Source organism: Chiloscyllium punctatum, chromosome 2 (assembly GCF_047496795.1).
Source record: "Chiloscyllium punctatum isolate Juve2018m chromosome 2, sChiPun1.3, whole genome shotgun sequence".
Classification (NCBI taxonomy): Eukaryota; Metazoa; Chordata; class Chondrichthyes; order Orectolobiformes; family Hemiscylliidae; genus Chiloscyllium; species Chiloscyllium punctatum.
In genome coordinates this window covers 44,857,614-44,874,401 of record NC_092740.1, presented here as the reverse complement: position 1 = coordinate 44,874,401, position 16,788 = coordinate 44,857,614, and the positions used below count along the sequence as shown (strand labels likewise).

The 16,788-nt window shown below is 38.9% G+C and overlaps 1 protein-coding gene across 1 annotated transcript in view; it reads left to right on the top strand.

Moving 5' to 3' along the window:
* Positions 1 to 16,788, top strand: part of arhgef28a (Rho guanine nucleotide exchange factor (GEF) 28a) — a 462,887-nt gene that overhangs the window by 166,450 nt on the left and 279,649 nt on the right. Inside the window, exons 8-9 of the mRNA XM_072548108.1 lie at positions 10,478 to 10,551; positions 12,634 to 12,703. Coding sequence (XP_072404209.1) covers positions 10,478 to 10,551; positions 12,634 to 12,703 — 144 coding nt within the window. The remainder of the gene's footprint in view (positions 1 to 10,477; positions 10,552 to 12,633; positions 12,704 to 16,788) is intronic.

The window sequence follows — 16,788 nt, the reverse complement described above, 5'->3', positions numbered from 1 at the left end:
CTGGAAGGGTTCAGGAGCAGAGCTAAGCCCAGCAGGGCAGTTTACTCAGCAGGTCAGGCAGCATCTGTGAAGAGACATCAGAATTAACGTTTCAGGTACAGTGACCCTTCCTCAGAACTGGACCTGAAACGTTAATTCTGATGTCTGTTCACAGATGCTACCAGACATGCTGAGCTTTTCCAACTTCTGTTTTTGTTTCTGATTTACAGCATCCACAATTCCTTTGATTTTTAGTTAGGACAATTTATTCAATCCTCTAGCAGGAAACCTCTTTCAAGAGTCCCATATCCATATCAGACCCATCGAGGTCTATCCTGATGGTGTTCCCTCACCCCATGGCCTCTCCATCCAGATCCTTTCCCCAACCAATAAAGGCCCTTACCACCCCAAACTCCACTTCCTGCACTAATCAGATATTAGACTCTGGGACTTAGAATCTAGAAAATAATAGTAGTTCCAGTCCTGTCCTCTGCTTTAGAGCTGCGAGCTGATGAGATTGGCTGGAAGCTGAGGTGAGACTTTCCTGAGTGAGGGGTGCATGTTCTACTCTATTGCCAATTCATGCTCCTAAGTGTTATATGTTTGTTGGAGCTGCTGTGATGGGCAGGGATATATTTTCTGCCAACTCTTTATTTGACAGGGCAGGAACACTCACCATTCTAAAACATCTTGCCTTTTATTGATGTAGCATTACAGTTTCTATAAAATTTGAGATCTACTTACAAACAAACTTTCCTGGTTCCTTACCTGAAGATTTTGTCTTCTGTGAATTCTATAATTGAATAAAACTTCCAATATATTTAACTACATCGTAAATTGTGATTTTTAGTTGGATTATTAGTTGGATTAGTTACAGTGTAAGAGGCTGAATATCTTGGTTTATCAATTGTAATGAATAATTGATAAGAGAGTTTCTGATTCCAGCTAGCTTTAGGTTATTAATTGGATTAATGTCACAGTGTTTGGTTCTGAGTCCCATGGTTGTGTCACATTTAATATTTTATGTGAAAGCTTTCCCATGTGCCTAGTGGCTCTCTGTACTGAATGTTTGTCTAAGAGTCTGCTTAACCCAATGTATGAACAGAGGGCTCTACTTATTTGGATTTATTTAAACAATCTATGTTCAGAAAAGTATAGTGAGTTGTTTCTCTAATTCATGCGTTGTGAACCAGTTCTTACATGTTATTGAAATAATATTGTCTTATTCTCATGAATATCAACCATAGCAACAATCAGGCTGGCTGCTCACTGCACTCATTATGCGTTGTGATGATATATATAGATAGTTCTGCCTTTTGTCTAAACTGAACTGAGTTGCTTTCTTAAGATTTTATTTATAAATGCTTTAGCTATTCTTCGTGATCCATTGTGTGCCAAAATATTCTTTGTCCCTCTTTTGGAATGGATTCACAGTATTGTGAAATGTGCTAACATATTTTGAAATGTTGATTGCTTTATTATCTTGCAAAACTATAAAATATTTCAGGGCTGGTTTTTTACAGTGCTGACAGCTCAATGAAGTTATGATAAAAATAGTGCATAAAACATTTCCAACTACCGTCCAGATCCATTTTCAAACTATGCTGTAAAAGTCCTGATGAATTTAGGACCTGGTGAGAAATTATCAATCTATTTAAACTCTTTTAAGCCTCCTGGTAATGGACATTGAGAGATCTCATTTTAGACACTTAATAAATAAAACACAATTTTTAAACATTTTGGACCGAATATTCATTTGAGTGTACCTTGAAAACCCAGTGAGTACACCATGGATTGCTTTTCCTATTTCATGGTTTTTACTGTTCTTAACTTAATAGTGATCCAATGAATCAGACTGGAGACAGGGTCAACCACATTTTTCAACTGTGTGTTCTCAAGTTTCCGTTTCCAAATCTGACTGACCGGTTTTGACAAAGTTTTTTTTCACATTTCACTCTGTAATTCCTTGCGATCCAGACAATATTGACTTGTGACATTTCTGTAATTTCAAATGAGTTAAAAATGAGAATTTATCATGGCTGATTCCAGTTATGATGGTATAAAACTGATTTCTAGACTTGTGATTCCATATCAAATCTGTGACTCAAGTGTCACATTGACTCTAAATTTCTTGAATGCGTTGTAGGAATCTGGCACAGTGGCTGGGATTTAATCTAGCCGGTTGCTGTGGGAAACATGACAGCCTTGCCCACTTAATTGGATAATAGACCCTATGCCAGCCTCCTGGAGATAGGAAAGGTAATGTTAACATAGCCAGAGTGAATCCTTTGCATCTTCCAATTTCCAGTAACGTTGTGGTCTATGGTGGACCCAAGACGAATGAGCAATGTTGCTTAAGGCATTAATCTGTTAACACAGGGAGTTGATTGAGTCAAAAAGTGTGGCGCTGGACAAGCATGAAGGGCTTATGTCCAAAAAGTCGACTTTCCTGCTCCTCGGATGCTGCCTGACCTGCTGTGCATTTCCAGCAACACACTCTCAACTCTGACTTCCAGCATCTGCAGACCTCACTGTCTCCTCTGTATAAAGTATCGCCTGATGTAGTTCAGGAACCACACTCTGGCATGGCAGTTCATTTGTTGCAGATGAAGGCATTAAACTAAGAAACTCTCCATCAGTTCTGGCATATAGATACCCTTAGCAAAAGATCTGAAAGCTTGTGATAGCAGCAAAGAGAAGTCTATGACGAGCTGTGCCAGTGCCAGAACACAACCTTAGAATTCATAAAATTCTTAGTGTTGAAGCAGGCCATTTAGCCTATCAGGTTCACACTGGCCCTCCGAAGAGCATACCTTACATATCCCTGCAACCCTTCATTTCCCATGGCTACCTCAACTGTCCTTGGACACTATCGGCAATTTACCATGGCCAATCCACCTAACCTGCACACCTTTAGACTGTGGGAGGAAACCGGAGCACCCAGAGGAAACCCCCGTAGAATGGAGAGAACCCAGACTGTAGCTTTAGGGTGCAGGACCTGGAGTGTAGGGAGGTTAGGAATATGGCATCAATCTTAAAGGAGGGTGCCTGTAAACAGAAGAGTGGCTTGAAGTGTGTATACTTTAATGCCAGAAGTATACGTAATAAGGTAGGTGAACTTGCAGCGTGGGTTGGTACCTGGGACTTCGATGTTGTGGCTATTACGGAGACATGGCTAGATCAGGGACAGGATTGGCTGTTGCAGGTTCCAGGGTTTAAATGTTTTAGTAGGGCCAGAGGTGGGGGTAAAAGAGGGGGAGGTGTGGCATTGCTTGTCAAAGATAGTATTACAGCGGTGGAAAGGAAGATGGACAAAGATTTGCCATCTGAGGTAGTTTGGGTTGAGGTTAGGAATAGGAGAGGTGAGGTCACCCTGTTAGGAGTCTTTTACAGGCCTCCTAATAGTCCTAGAATCGTTGAAGAAAGGATTGCGAAGATGATTCAGGAGAAGAGTGACAGTAATAGGATGATTGTTATGGGAGACTTTAACTTTCCTGATATTGATTGGGAAAGCTATAGCTCGAGTTCGTTAGATGGGTCAGTGTTTGTGCAATGTGTGCAGGAGAGTTTCCTGACACAATATGTAGATAAGCCAATAAGAGGTGAGGCCATACTGGATTTGGTTCTGGGTAACGAACCAGGCCAGGTATTAGAACTAGAGGTAGGTGAGCACTTTGGGGACAGTGACCACAATTCGGTGATTTTTACTCTAGTGATGGAGAGGGATAAGTGTGTACTACAGGGCAAGAGTTATAGCTGGGGGCAGGGAAATTATGATGCGTTGAGGCATGACTTAGGATGTGTGGATTGGAAAAGTAGATTCCAAGGCAAGAGCGTAATTGATATGTGGAACTTGTTCAAGGAGCAACTATTGAGTGTCCTTGATAAGTACGTACCTATCAGGCAGGGAGGAAAGGGTTGTGTGAGGGAGCCGTGGTTTAATAAGGAATTGGAATCCCTTGTTAAATGGAAGAGGGCGGCCTTTGTAAAGATGAGGCGTGAAGGTTCAATAGGGGCGATTGAGAGTTATAAGGTAGCCCGGAAGGACCTGAAGAGAGAGCTAAGAGCAGCAAGGAGGGGACATGAAAGGTCCTTAGTTGGTAGGATTAGGGAAAACCCTAAGGCTTTATATAGGTATGTTAGGAATAAAAGAATGACTAGGGAAGGAATAGGTCCAATCAAGGATAGTAATGGGAAGTTGCGTGTGGAGGCTGAAGAGATTGGGGAGGCACTGAATGAATACTTTTTGTCAGTATTCACTCAGGAACAGGACATTGTTGTCGATATGAATACTGAGGCACGAATAAGTAGAATGGATGGCTTTGAGATATGTAGAGAAGAGGTGTTGGAAATTCTGGCAAGGGTGAAAATAGATAAGTCCCCTGGGCCTGATGGCATTTATCCTAGGATTCTCTGGGAAGCAAGGGAGGAGATTGCAGAGCCATTGGCCTTGATTTTTGTGTCCTCTTTGTCTACAGGAGTAGTGCTAGAGGACTGGAGGCTAGCAAACGTGGTTCCCTTGTTCAAGAAGGGGAGTAGGGATAATCCTAGTAACTATAGGCCAGTGAGTCTCACTTCTGTTGTGGGCAAAGTCTTAGAGAGAATTTTAAGGGATAGGATTTATGCACATCTGGATAAGAATGATGTGATCAAGGATAGTCAGCATGGTTTTGTGAAGGGCAGGTCGTGCCTCACAAACCTTATTGAATTCTTTGAGAAGGTGACTAAGGAGGTAGATGAGGGGAAAGCGGTAGATGTGGTATATATGGATTTTAGTAAGGCGTTTGATAAGGTCCCCCATGGTAGGCTACTGCAGAAAATACAGAGATATGGCATTGAGGGTGAGTTGGAGGTTTGGATTAGGAATTGGCTGGCTAGAAGAAGACAGAGGGTAGTAGTTGATGGCAAAGGTTCATCTTGGAGTGTCGTCACTAGCGGTGTTCCGCAAGGATCTGTTTTGGGACCATTGCTGTTTGTCATTTTTATAAATGACCTGGAGGAAGGGTTAGAAGGTTGGGTGAGCAAGTTTGCGGATGATACGAAAGTCGGAGGAGTTGTAGACAGTGAGGAAGGATATGGCAGGTTACAGCGGGATATAGAGAAGCTGCAGAGCTGGGCAGAAAGGTGGCAAATGGAGTTCAATGTAGCTAAGTGTGAGGTGATTCACTTTGGTAAGAGTAATAAAAAGATGGATTACTGGGCTAATGGTCGGATACTTGGTAGTGTGGAAGAGCAGAGGGATCTTGGTGTCCATGTACACAGATCTCTGAAAGTTGCCACCCAGGTAAATAGTGCAGTGAAGAAGGCATATGGCGTACTGGCTTTTATTGGTAGAGGAATTGAGTTCCGGAGTCCTGAGGTCATGCTGCAGTTGTATAAGACTCTGGTGCGGCCGCATCTGGAATATTGTGTGCAGTTTTGGTCGCCATACTATAGGAAGGATGTGGAGGCACTGGAAAGGGTGCAGAGGAAGTTTACCAGGATGTTGCCTGGTATGGTAGGAAGATCCTATGAGGAAAGGCTGAGGCACTTGGGGTTGTTTTCATTGGAGAAAAGAAGGTTTAGGGGTGACTTGATAGAGGTGTACAAGATGATTAGGGGGTTAGATAGGGTTGACAGTGAGAACCTTTTTCCACGTATGGAGTCAGCTATTACAAGGGGGCATAGCTTTAAATTAAGGGGGGGTAGATATAGGACTGATGTTAGGGGTAGGTTCTTCACTCAGCGAGTCGTAAGTTCATGGAATGCCCTGCCAGTAGCAGTGGTGGACTCTCCCTCTTTATGGGTATTTAAGCGGGCATTGGATAGGTATATGGAGGATAGTGGGTTAGTGTAGGTTAGGTGGGCTTTGATCGGCGCAACATCGAGGGCCGAAGGGCCTGTACTGCGCTGTATTCTTCTATGTTCTATGTTCTAACATGCAAACGTTTTTTGACCACACTGAAGATCTCAAAACGTTCCAATTTTTTATCCATCTTAACTGACCTTTCCTATCATGATGTAATGGAAATAAGAGATCATAGCGAGCAGCTTTGGTGGACAATCAGTTTTCTCCAGCAACTTAAAAGGCTATCTCTGTTTACATGGTTGAGTGCCTTGGTGAGTTCGATGAAGGCAATTTTCAGCTGCCTGCTTTGTTCATGGCATTTCTCTTGTGACTGTTGAACTGCATAGGATCTTTATCAATGGTAAATCTTTTAGTTCTGAAGCCACACAGAAATTTGGCAAATATATAGCTGTATTCACCTGAATTTGAAAGCATGAACAGGTGATTTATTTGAAAAACGACACGTCTAAATTGGGATAGATGTTGTAAGGATATTTTCCTCTTTTCTAGAATTAGAGACCTAGTGTCAGTGTAAATGGTCAGATTTTTAAGACTGAGATGAAGAGGAAGTTCTTCACTCAAAGCACCGTGAAAATTTGAAATTTTATATCTAAGAGAGCTGTGGATGTTCTATCATTGACTGTATTTAAGTCATGGGCTGATGAATTTGTAGAGATGAAGGGAATCAGTCAAAATAGGGATATTACAGGAAGTTGAAGTGGAAGATCAGCCATAATCTTCTATAATGAAGAAACAGGCTAGATTGGCTAAATAACTCACTCTTGTAAGTATTTCTAATATTCTTAGTAAATCAAGAAAATCGAGATTCACTAGCAGCACTTGCTGGAAAAGTTGATTTCTGTAGTTGCAGCTCAAGTGCATTTCTGAGATTATACCTTGGTGTGGTGGGAGGAACTGCATAATTTTGCAATTCTAGAAGGTGCATGATTCCTTGTAGACTTTCCTCCCAAACTAGAGAGACTCAGTTATCTCATTAGTCTTCGCAGTACAGGACTTCCAGGCTGTCTAGAAATAGCTGCCATTGTGGAAACATTCCTGAAACAAGATTAATCTGATATAGAGTTCTAAATATCGTCATCAACTGGGGACAACTAGAATCTCTTATGTATAGGGTAAACTAATATTCCAATGGTGAGACATGGGCCCCCTCTTGCACCACTAGGGCCCTGGAGAAAGGGTGCACATGGGATTAATAACTGGGCTGATTACCTCATTGAGGTGGTCTGGACATGGATGGTACTAGCCCTTTTATGATGAATTACACAGAGGTCAATCCCATTTGGATCACAAGATAATCTGTGATGATCAGCTCCTCCAGCCACAGGTTGTTTCTCACCTGCATTTGATAAAGACAAGTTCACTCATGGCTCCTGGCATGTATTTTGAGAAGAGCAGCCTGGAAGGCAAAGGGCGGCAGTGAACAAATCACTAAAATTGACTCTGGGTCCAGAGCTTAGGGATGGTCGAGCATGGCTTCAGGCCTTGGAGGTTGCTGTCAGCTAGATACAGGGGTTCATCTGAAGATATCTTTTTGCATTTGGTGATATTTATAAATGCTCATTAAAATGTCAGAACAACAACCATCTGAACATCTCAATCTTTATCTTGTTTGCTTATTACTTAATACTTATTGGATATGTTCTTTTCCCTATATAGATGTCTGCAGGGAGGAAGTTTTTCCCCACATTATCCAGTGTATGGTGTGTTTTGGGTTATTTAGAAAGGTGAATATATATATTTTCAGATTACAACTAAAGGTGGAATCTTCGCAAATTTTGAAAAACGTGGGCCAATGTGAAATCACAAAAGGATGATTTTCATCTTCGAGTAAAAAATCTGATGTTCTGCTCAAGATTTTAACAGCAAGACCAGAATTATTTTCTTTTTATTCCTTCATGGATGTTGGTATTGTTGGCTAGCTTAGCGTTCATTGGTTATCCCTACTTGTTCTTGAGAAGATTGTGCTAAACTGTTGTCCATTTTTTAAAATTGTTCATGGGATATAATTTATTACCCATCCCTATTTGCCCAGAGGATGATTAAGAGTAACCATGTTGCTTTGGGTCTGGAGTCACATGTGAGCCAGACTCTTCCCTAAAGGACTTCAGAGAACTGACAGTAGCTATATGGCCATCATTAAGCGAGCATTTTTTATTACAAGTTTTATTTAATTGCATTCAAATTGCACCATCTGCTTGGGGTTAGCCTGGATTACTGGATTACTAGTCCAGTGACGCTATCAACTCACCACCATCTCCTGTACGTCCTGGTAGGAATGTAATTGTAGGATTCTGACCCAGCGATACTGCATATATTTACAAGTCAGGATTGTTGGAGAGGAATCATCTTCCTATATATCTGTCGTCCTTGTTCTTATAGGTGCTTGTGGTCGTGAGTTTGCACTGTGCCTTGCAACCTCATCAGTTAGCTGGTAGAGGCCTATTTGCATGCTCTTACATTTCATTGGTACTATTCTTGCTTCATTTATGTCCAGTTTGATATTTTCCCATGTGGCATAGAGAAACTAGACAGCGGCAATTCCAAACAATTAAGTCTTGAATCGGTACCTGCTGACTCCAGCTTGTCCATTGCTCCTTTGAGCCTCCATCTTGGTCAGCAGTCCCCAACATCTCAGGGCACACTCTTTGGGCAGCGATTGCCTACACCCTTCAACCGTTGCATTGGATACACATGAGCTCCACCTCATGGCACAGTTCCAAAATGCTTAGAATACACTTCATCACTTCAGTACTGCCTTTTGAAGCACACTGACATCTTGCGTTGTAACGCTGCTGCCAGATTGCTTTGTCAGCTTATCAATCAGACCAGAGTGCATTATAGGACTTCTGACCTTGCTTTCCTAGCACCCACTCACTTTGCACCTACTTGGATGCTCTCAACTTCACTGTCTTGCTCATCACAGAACTGACAGCCTCACAGTATGTCTGTCACTTCTTGAGGTGCAGACACAAAACCAGCCAGCCTGTCATATTTGCTATTAATAATCAATCAAGGGGACAGACTGTTTTTGTGCAGCACCATGTTACATCAATTTCACACCAGCTTTTTCCAACAGCTTACGTGGCAAGATACTGCACAACCAAATGAGCTGAAGTCTGAAAGCCTAAAGAGAGTAGTCCCGAGTGAAGACAATGTGGAGTGGGCCACCGCCTATACTGCAGGTCCATTGTAACCAGTCCAGGATTAGTGGTAGATCAGTTAAGGAATTTCACAGTAATCAGTCAGAGGTCTGGTTACTCATCAGACTTTCTAAGTAGACGGGTGTGTGAGCTATAGTTCATCCAGGGGATCTGTTCACTGAAAAGAGGTATAAGGATCAGTGCTGTGGTGGGGTTGTTGTGAAGATTAATTCTGGGGATTGGAGTAGCATGCTGGAATGGGAATAATAATTGCAAGGGGATGAACTGCATCATATAAGTTGGAGACAATGGGCATGGTAGGTTAAAGGTTACTGTGGTTTTGGGGTGAGATCATTGACAGTAATTAGTGGGAGTGCATAAGTATACTTGCCATATACTTGCCAAACGCTTAGAGTAAATTGGGAATATGAACAGTTAAATGAAAGTTCGGTGGGTACATGGGGAAGATGAAATCTGATAGATATGACAGGAGGGCAAGGCAAAGAAATCATGAGCTTTGGAGGGTTCACCTAGATTGAGAGGCCAAGCCTGCAACTCTTCCACCTTCTTCCAATTTGCAAGTGTACATCAAAAAGAAAAATGGCTGCCACTCACACCTGAAATGGGTGGAGAAAATGTCTTTAATTCCGCTGAGGGAGCGGGCTCAGCACGTAGGCTATTAAGGCCTTTCAAGGGCATTAGCATTAAACAGATGCTGTCGCAGTCCAAGTTAATGACGCACAAACAAACAATTAAGCGTAGGCCACTCGGCTGTTTGAGTTTGCACTGTCATTCAACAAGATCATGGCTGATCTGGTTCTGACCTCAATTCTACATTCCTCCATATCCCCAGTAGTTTTATTTTTAGCCCCAGATAACATCTGTAGTAGCATAAGTCTGCATTTGAGCCTCATGCATTGACAAACTGTCTTGACTGAAGTCAAGACAATCTTGATCGCATTATTCAAAATTCTAAATTAATCCTACTAATGTTTGTAAAGCACAGGTAATATCAGGCAAGTGTATAAATTCACCTTAGTTCCAAAATTCGCAATCACCTTCAAAGGTCTCATAGCTTGCATAAGATGCAGGTGCTGTTCACTTCACACCTTTGAATATAAAATGTCCACACCATTATCCTTTTATCTTATATCACTGTTGAGATTAAGGTGAGCAGTGAAGATAAATTACAGGAGCTCATGAAGAGAAACCATACATGAAAGTCTCCAAAACTGACCCTGGGGGCTAGATTTTACAAAGATTGGCCATGTTAACAATCCTCATTGAATTGTTCTTATTGTTTAAGTAAATGATTTTTCATTTATTAAAGAAACTTGATTGATGGATCTTTTTTATTTTAAGTCTAATGTAGAGAAAACATATGGTTGACCATATTGGAAACAGGATAAAACAATGAAATTTATGTTGTGACCCATAGTGTAATGGAACCAGAGAAGGACAGTACAATGCTCCCATCTTAGTCATAACAATGGTTTTCTCTTTCATCTAGATCTTTGCTCTGAACCATTTACCAATGAATCTGGTCAGTCGATGGGAAGCACAGAGAAGGAGACCTATGTTGAGGTAATGGAAGCTTGAACTATCCCTCTAATTAGGTTTAACTGTAACAATTCATTTCTCTGAGCTGTTACTGTTATCTGTTAGGCAGAAAGAAAATCTTTATATACTTACTGATACTTTATATAAATTACTTCAGATATTTTTGTGTTTTACATCAGTGCAAGCATAATGGGCCGAATGGCTTGCTTTTGGGCTATATTGTTCATGTGATATTGAAGTCAATTGGTGGATAGCTGTTTTACTTATTTGCATTACCTTAAATATGATGTAAAATATTCAGATGGAGACTATTATTCTAAGGTAGCACAGGTATTTCAAAATAGCCGATTAAAAAAAACATCTGGACCAGAATCTGTCCCCCACCCCACCCTTTAATTTCCTCCTTCCACTGTATTTTTGTTTTAATCAGCAGCACCAAAAACTCCTAAGAGTACACAGTGGACTTTGGGATGAAGAAAATGGTTCAGAGGATTCAGAAGATTTGATACAAAATAGCTAAAAAGTGTGTTTGTAATATATTAGACCTTATTTGTGCCTATTTCTATGAAATTAAAATTGTGAGGGCTGTTGAGTGGTAGTGTTCCTACAGACCCATTTTCAAGCCTCACATCCCCCATTGGTATGGAATAACACCTCTGAGCAGGTTAATACACAAAAAAAAAGTAAAAGTATGCTATTAGTTTCTCTCTGGACTACTTTAAAAGTATTTATGAAGCTTATTGTATCATGTATTCTTTTGTTAATTATTATAAGGAGATTGATTTAAAACATTGTATATCCCTTTAATAGATCAAACCAATAACATTTACAAGTTACACATTGTAGTGTTTCATGAATTGGCAAAGCTGTGAGTTCTTTACAAAGCTTCTTTGAGACCTTATCAGTTGCACCCATAACTGACTTGTGTGCCTGAATTGCAGCTTGTAATTAATCATCGGAATTAGCTTTTAAAAGGCTTTTATTTTCAAACTGAGCGAAGAGAATAGTGGCATTGGATACTTAGAAACTTTGAATGCACAGTTTGTGTAATGCACTGTTCTGTTCTGAAAGCTTTAACTGAACATAATAACGCACTTGCAGATCTGACCAAGCTGAGACATTCTGAAGTGCATAACTTAATATAGTAAGGCATTAGTCCAATTTGACCTCTAACTGGAGATCCGTTATGATAAGATATAATGGAAACAAGATTTAAAGGATGAAAATTCAGGACTGGTATAGTGTCAACATTTCTTCAAGTACTCTGTTGTGTAGCTGTGGACTTAATTTTCTTTCAAATAGAGTATTTAATTGTTGGATGTAATTTACAGAGGAAAATGAAGGAATAAAAGAGAGAAACCTGAATTGGATGGACCCATAATGAAATTTTAAATGCACATTGCCCACAGTTTAGCAAGCCTCTTGATATTGAATCTAATGCATGAAAATTTGCTAAAGGTCAGATGCTCTGTGAATAAAATAATTTCTGTTTACTGCAGATGCATCTAGCATGAATTCAAGTCATGCTTGGGGCCACAGTTCTTGTTTCTCAACTTTATTTAGGATAATTTAAGCTTCATTTTATTTCTCTATATTTCACAATACTTTGTTAATGGCTACTCAATTGATCCATGTTTTTACACTTTGGCTTGGATTTTTTTTTATAAACTGACCTTCTGGTTGTCCTTACACTTATATTGGAACCTGTGAAACTTTTAAGAGCATGGTAGTTTAAGGGTATAAATTCTGATTTAAATTAAGTTTTAATTACCAGATACTTTTATGGGACAATGTAGCTAGTTGATTCTAATTGTTTTTAATTTTTAAAAAGAGTATCAAGGATGTAAATTTTGATTAAATGAAGCTTTAATATTATGATATGTGAGGTTGAATTTAGTTTTATAGTGTTGCATGCTCAAAGTTTCAGCAGAATGAAAATATCATGTATGTTGTGCCAACAATGAATGTGGCATTGCTTTATGATCCTATGAACCATGAGATTATCTTTATTAACCCATTTAACCCTAAAGATAGCTGGATTTCAGTTTCAGGCTTTAGCTTTGCCATATTTGTTTAAACAGCTAATTTTTTTTTCTTTTTTATCAGTACGTTAGCACTCTGGGAGATCAAGCAGGTTTATTGCTGGATGAAGTGGATCAGGCATTAATTGATACAGGTACAAAAGAAAGATCAATCTGTCAGATATTGATGCACATTCTTAAATAGCATATGTGATTACCAAGCAATAATCATTAACGTGGGTGAGGAGAAGTGAGATTCCAACCAGTCACTGTACTCTTTGCTGGTTGGAGCGGAACAGGATGTGCTATTCCTTAATACATTTACTTAACAATTCGGATAGATTAAGAACAAATCTATCTGCTGAAAGCTGGCTGTTCATGAGAGGCTTGGCCATCAGCAGCAGAAACGTATTTCATTAAAATTTGTAGTGTTTTTTGGCACATTCTCCTTTTACCATAACCATGAAACCTCATTTAATATATCAGAAACAGCTTCTAGCTCCTTAAAAATGAGATCCTAACTGGGTGAAGATACAATATAGGGCTACGTACATACTAAACAGTGGAAGAAATATGAAAAAGACATACTAAGAAATTCTACAACAATGAGTCAGATCAAAGCCCAACAACATCTAATTGTGAATGCTGGTGGGCAATTAATCAACTAACTGGAGATTGAGGCACCATGAACATCACAGTCATTAATTATGGTGGAGCTCAGCATATGAATGCAAAAGTCCAGGATTATATTACTTTCTGTCATCTTCAGCCAAAAGTGCTGAGCAGATCATCATTACAGGAACCAATCTTCAGCAAATTCAATAAAATCATGTGATATCAGGAAATGGCTGAGCACATTGGACACAACAAAAGCTATTGGTCTCGACAAGATCTTATGATAAAAATTAGCTGTGCCTTCAGCCAATCTGTTCCAATGCAGCTAAAGAACTGGCATCTACTTGGCAATGTGGAAAATTTTCCAGTTTTGTCTTCTCATAACTGGCAGAACAAAGCCATCCAGCCAATTACAGCTGCAGCAGTCTAATCTAAAAAATCAGTAAAGTTTTAGAAAATGTCATCAGTCCCGCTACACAAACGTAGTATCAACTGATCAGAAATACTCCACACTACCCTACATCCAATATACACAAAAGACCCAAATTCCAAGGATGAAATGAGAGTGATGTGCCTCTAACCCCTGGGCTGCATTCTACTGATGTCATATTAAAATTGTAAAAAGTGAAATTGGATATGGTGGGAGGAGACTTTTTGTCCTGTGACTGGATGTGTAACTAGCTTCAAAGAAGATGGCTATGGTTTTGGTAGATCAATTATCTCGGTGCAATGAGTATTCAAATATTACTGCAGATCACGTCTTAATGATCTTCAGCTGCTCATCAATTAATATCTTCCATCATAAAATCAGAAGCGGTGACCTTCTTCACAGATGATTGTACAGTGTTCAGTACAATAGCCACATAAATACTGTAACTACAACAGCAGATCTGAGACTACGTATTCAAGGTGAATGATTTCACCTTCTGATTTCCAAAGCCTGTGGACCAGGCACAAATCAGAAGTGTGAAAGGATACTGTCTTTTATGCCTAATCAAGTGGAACTCCAACAATATTTGAGAAACTCCGTACCATCTAGGACAAAGGAACATGTTGTATAAACACTCCAACTATTGATCTAACATTTCTCTATGTAGTCTATTGCTGATGCTGAATGGCTGCAGTTAATACCATCTACAAGTTATGCTTGCTTACTCTCAAGGCTCCTTTAAACATTTCCTCCCAAACTCATAGGCTTCTAGAAGAAGAGAAGCAGGTACGTTAGAACCTGTAAGTTGTCTTTCAAGTCATTTCTGTGTTTATAGTATGTAGTATGTGTTGAGTCAGACTCCTGATACAGAAATGTAGGTGAGCTCTTTCTTACAGCCAGCACAGGTATGATGGGCCAAATACACCTCTTCTTAATTCTAAATTCTAGGCTATGATTCTATCTTGAATCATGCATGTACAATTTAATTGTTTGTTTTATGGTGCATCAATGTTTCAGAGATTGTTGGTTTTATGATTTAATTTGTTCAGCCTGTGAAATTATTTTATTCATATGTTCAATTTATACTTCAGCTGATTTATTTTTCTTTATTTCCTGAACCATGAATTTACTAAATTTGAAAACAATTGTCAAACCAGCAATGTGGTCAGTCTGACATTGTAGCAGCTCTGGTGGTACCACAAGCATAAACAAGCTCATTCATTTAAGTCACTCACTTAATCATCTGGAATTACCAAACTTAGGGTATTGTTAATTATAATTCCATTACTGACGTAAATACAGACCAGATTTGAAGAAGTTATTAATCTGTCAACCAACTACAATAAATCATATTGGTACCAACACAGTGGGTTGAGTGCTGTCCTCCTGTGTTGTAAATCTCTATGGTTCTGCTGTAATGCACAGTTCTTGCATGCACCACCTCCCCACAGACTGGAATATCATGTGCCCTTCAGTTTTCAAAAATAAATGATTAGGAAATTTAAAACACGTACCACAGATTTTCTTTTTTGTCTTTAATACTAGTCTGACATTTTGTGGGGAGACTGTTACTTCTCTGAATCCTTAATAACCTCTACTTCCACTTCAGTTGGCTGCTGATTCTTCTAGATTAGTGGTAACCAAATTAGCAGTGCAGTTGCTTTTCTTAGCTTAATGTCTGAAGTCCAACTAAACATCTGGTTATGGATATGGCCTTTTCAGAATCTCAAGTCTGTAGGTGTTTTGAATTCCTTGATACCACTTCTGGCAACACAATGTTCTATGAAATAAGTAATGGCCAATTGTTTTCTGGAGTGATTTGATATTGACTAGACTATTACAATGCACTTCATGCTGAACATTAAAGCCAGCTATTATAGATAAATCTGGATCTTTTATGGACTAAAGGATGACCTTGTACAAAAATGTGTACAAATTTATACCTTGGATAAACAATAAATCAATTAGTTACTGCTTTTCATGTAGAACATGCATTAGATACCATTACAGCAGAAAAGTAATATCAAATATGCCATGTATAGTAGAATAAACTATTAAACAGGTTTCTTTACCTGAACTTGCAAGGACTGTTATTGAATTCCATATGAATGACACAGCAGCTTTGAACCACTCCATAGAAAAGCTATATATTCAAAGTTGTAAACTTTGCTGTTCCTCTATTAATGTGAACAACTGCAATAGTACATTAATGTTCCTTTAAATTTAAGGTATCATTGTCTTTATTTAGCCTGTTTCAGCAATTCAAGAAATTAAACAATCTGCAACAGAAGTAAATTTATTATCAGTTTTCACCAGAATTTCTGTTAATATTTTTTAAAAATATACCAGGACACACGTTTTGCTGCAACATCAGTTTACCTTATTAGGTGTACAATTTAAACTGCAATTAATTTATAAAATGAGAAAATAGTTGTAAATGGGATGAGCCACTCTTTACACGATAGAACGATTCACGCAATGTAATTAGTTTGACACAAATGCCTCAGTATCAAGGGAGAGACACAGTCAGTGAACCACGCAGTACTCTCTGTACCTTTCAATTACATCACAAAAACTTTAACTGCAAAAGTTTGATTTTCAATCAACTTTGGACTCATTTACTTTTTAATTTATGATCGCCTTAAGAAAAAGCATAGAATCATAAAAGTAATCAGAATGTTTGCAAATAGCTGCAAAGAATTTTAGTACATTTTTACTGTGAACACCTGTTTTACAAAAATGAATAAAAACCATTGTAGTAAATAATTAGTAAGGTGGATGCAAGTTGATGAAATATTGATGTATAAGTACATTTTGGTATTATAGAACTGAGTATTGCTATAAAAGGATATGCTGTTGAAGCTTTTTGCCTTCCGTTATTCAGGACAAAATTGCTGGAACACCAAATCTCAAAGGAAACACTAATTTATACCAGTTGAAAAGAGGGTGCAGATTAGTTGGTTGGTGGACTTTAGTTGAAGAATTGCCATTTGAAATGTATCAAACAGTTAACCGCCAAGCTTTTGTTTAAATAAAATCCAGTAAATTGACTCTGATTAGTCAAGGCAGTCCCCAGGTATTAATTCATCCTAAGGTATTAAAAAAGGTGTGTAGTGAGATTGTTAATGTGTTGGTTTTAATTTTCCAAAATTGGATACAAGTTTTAAAAGGGTTGGAGAATAACAAGTGTATGTA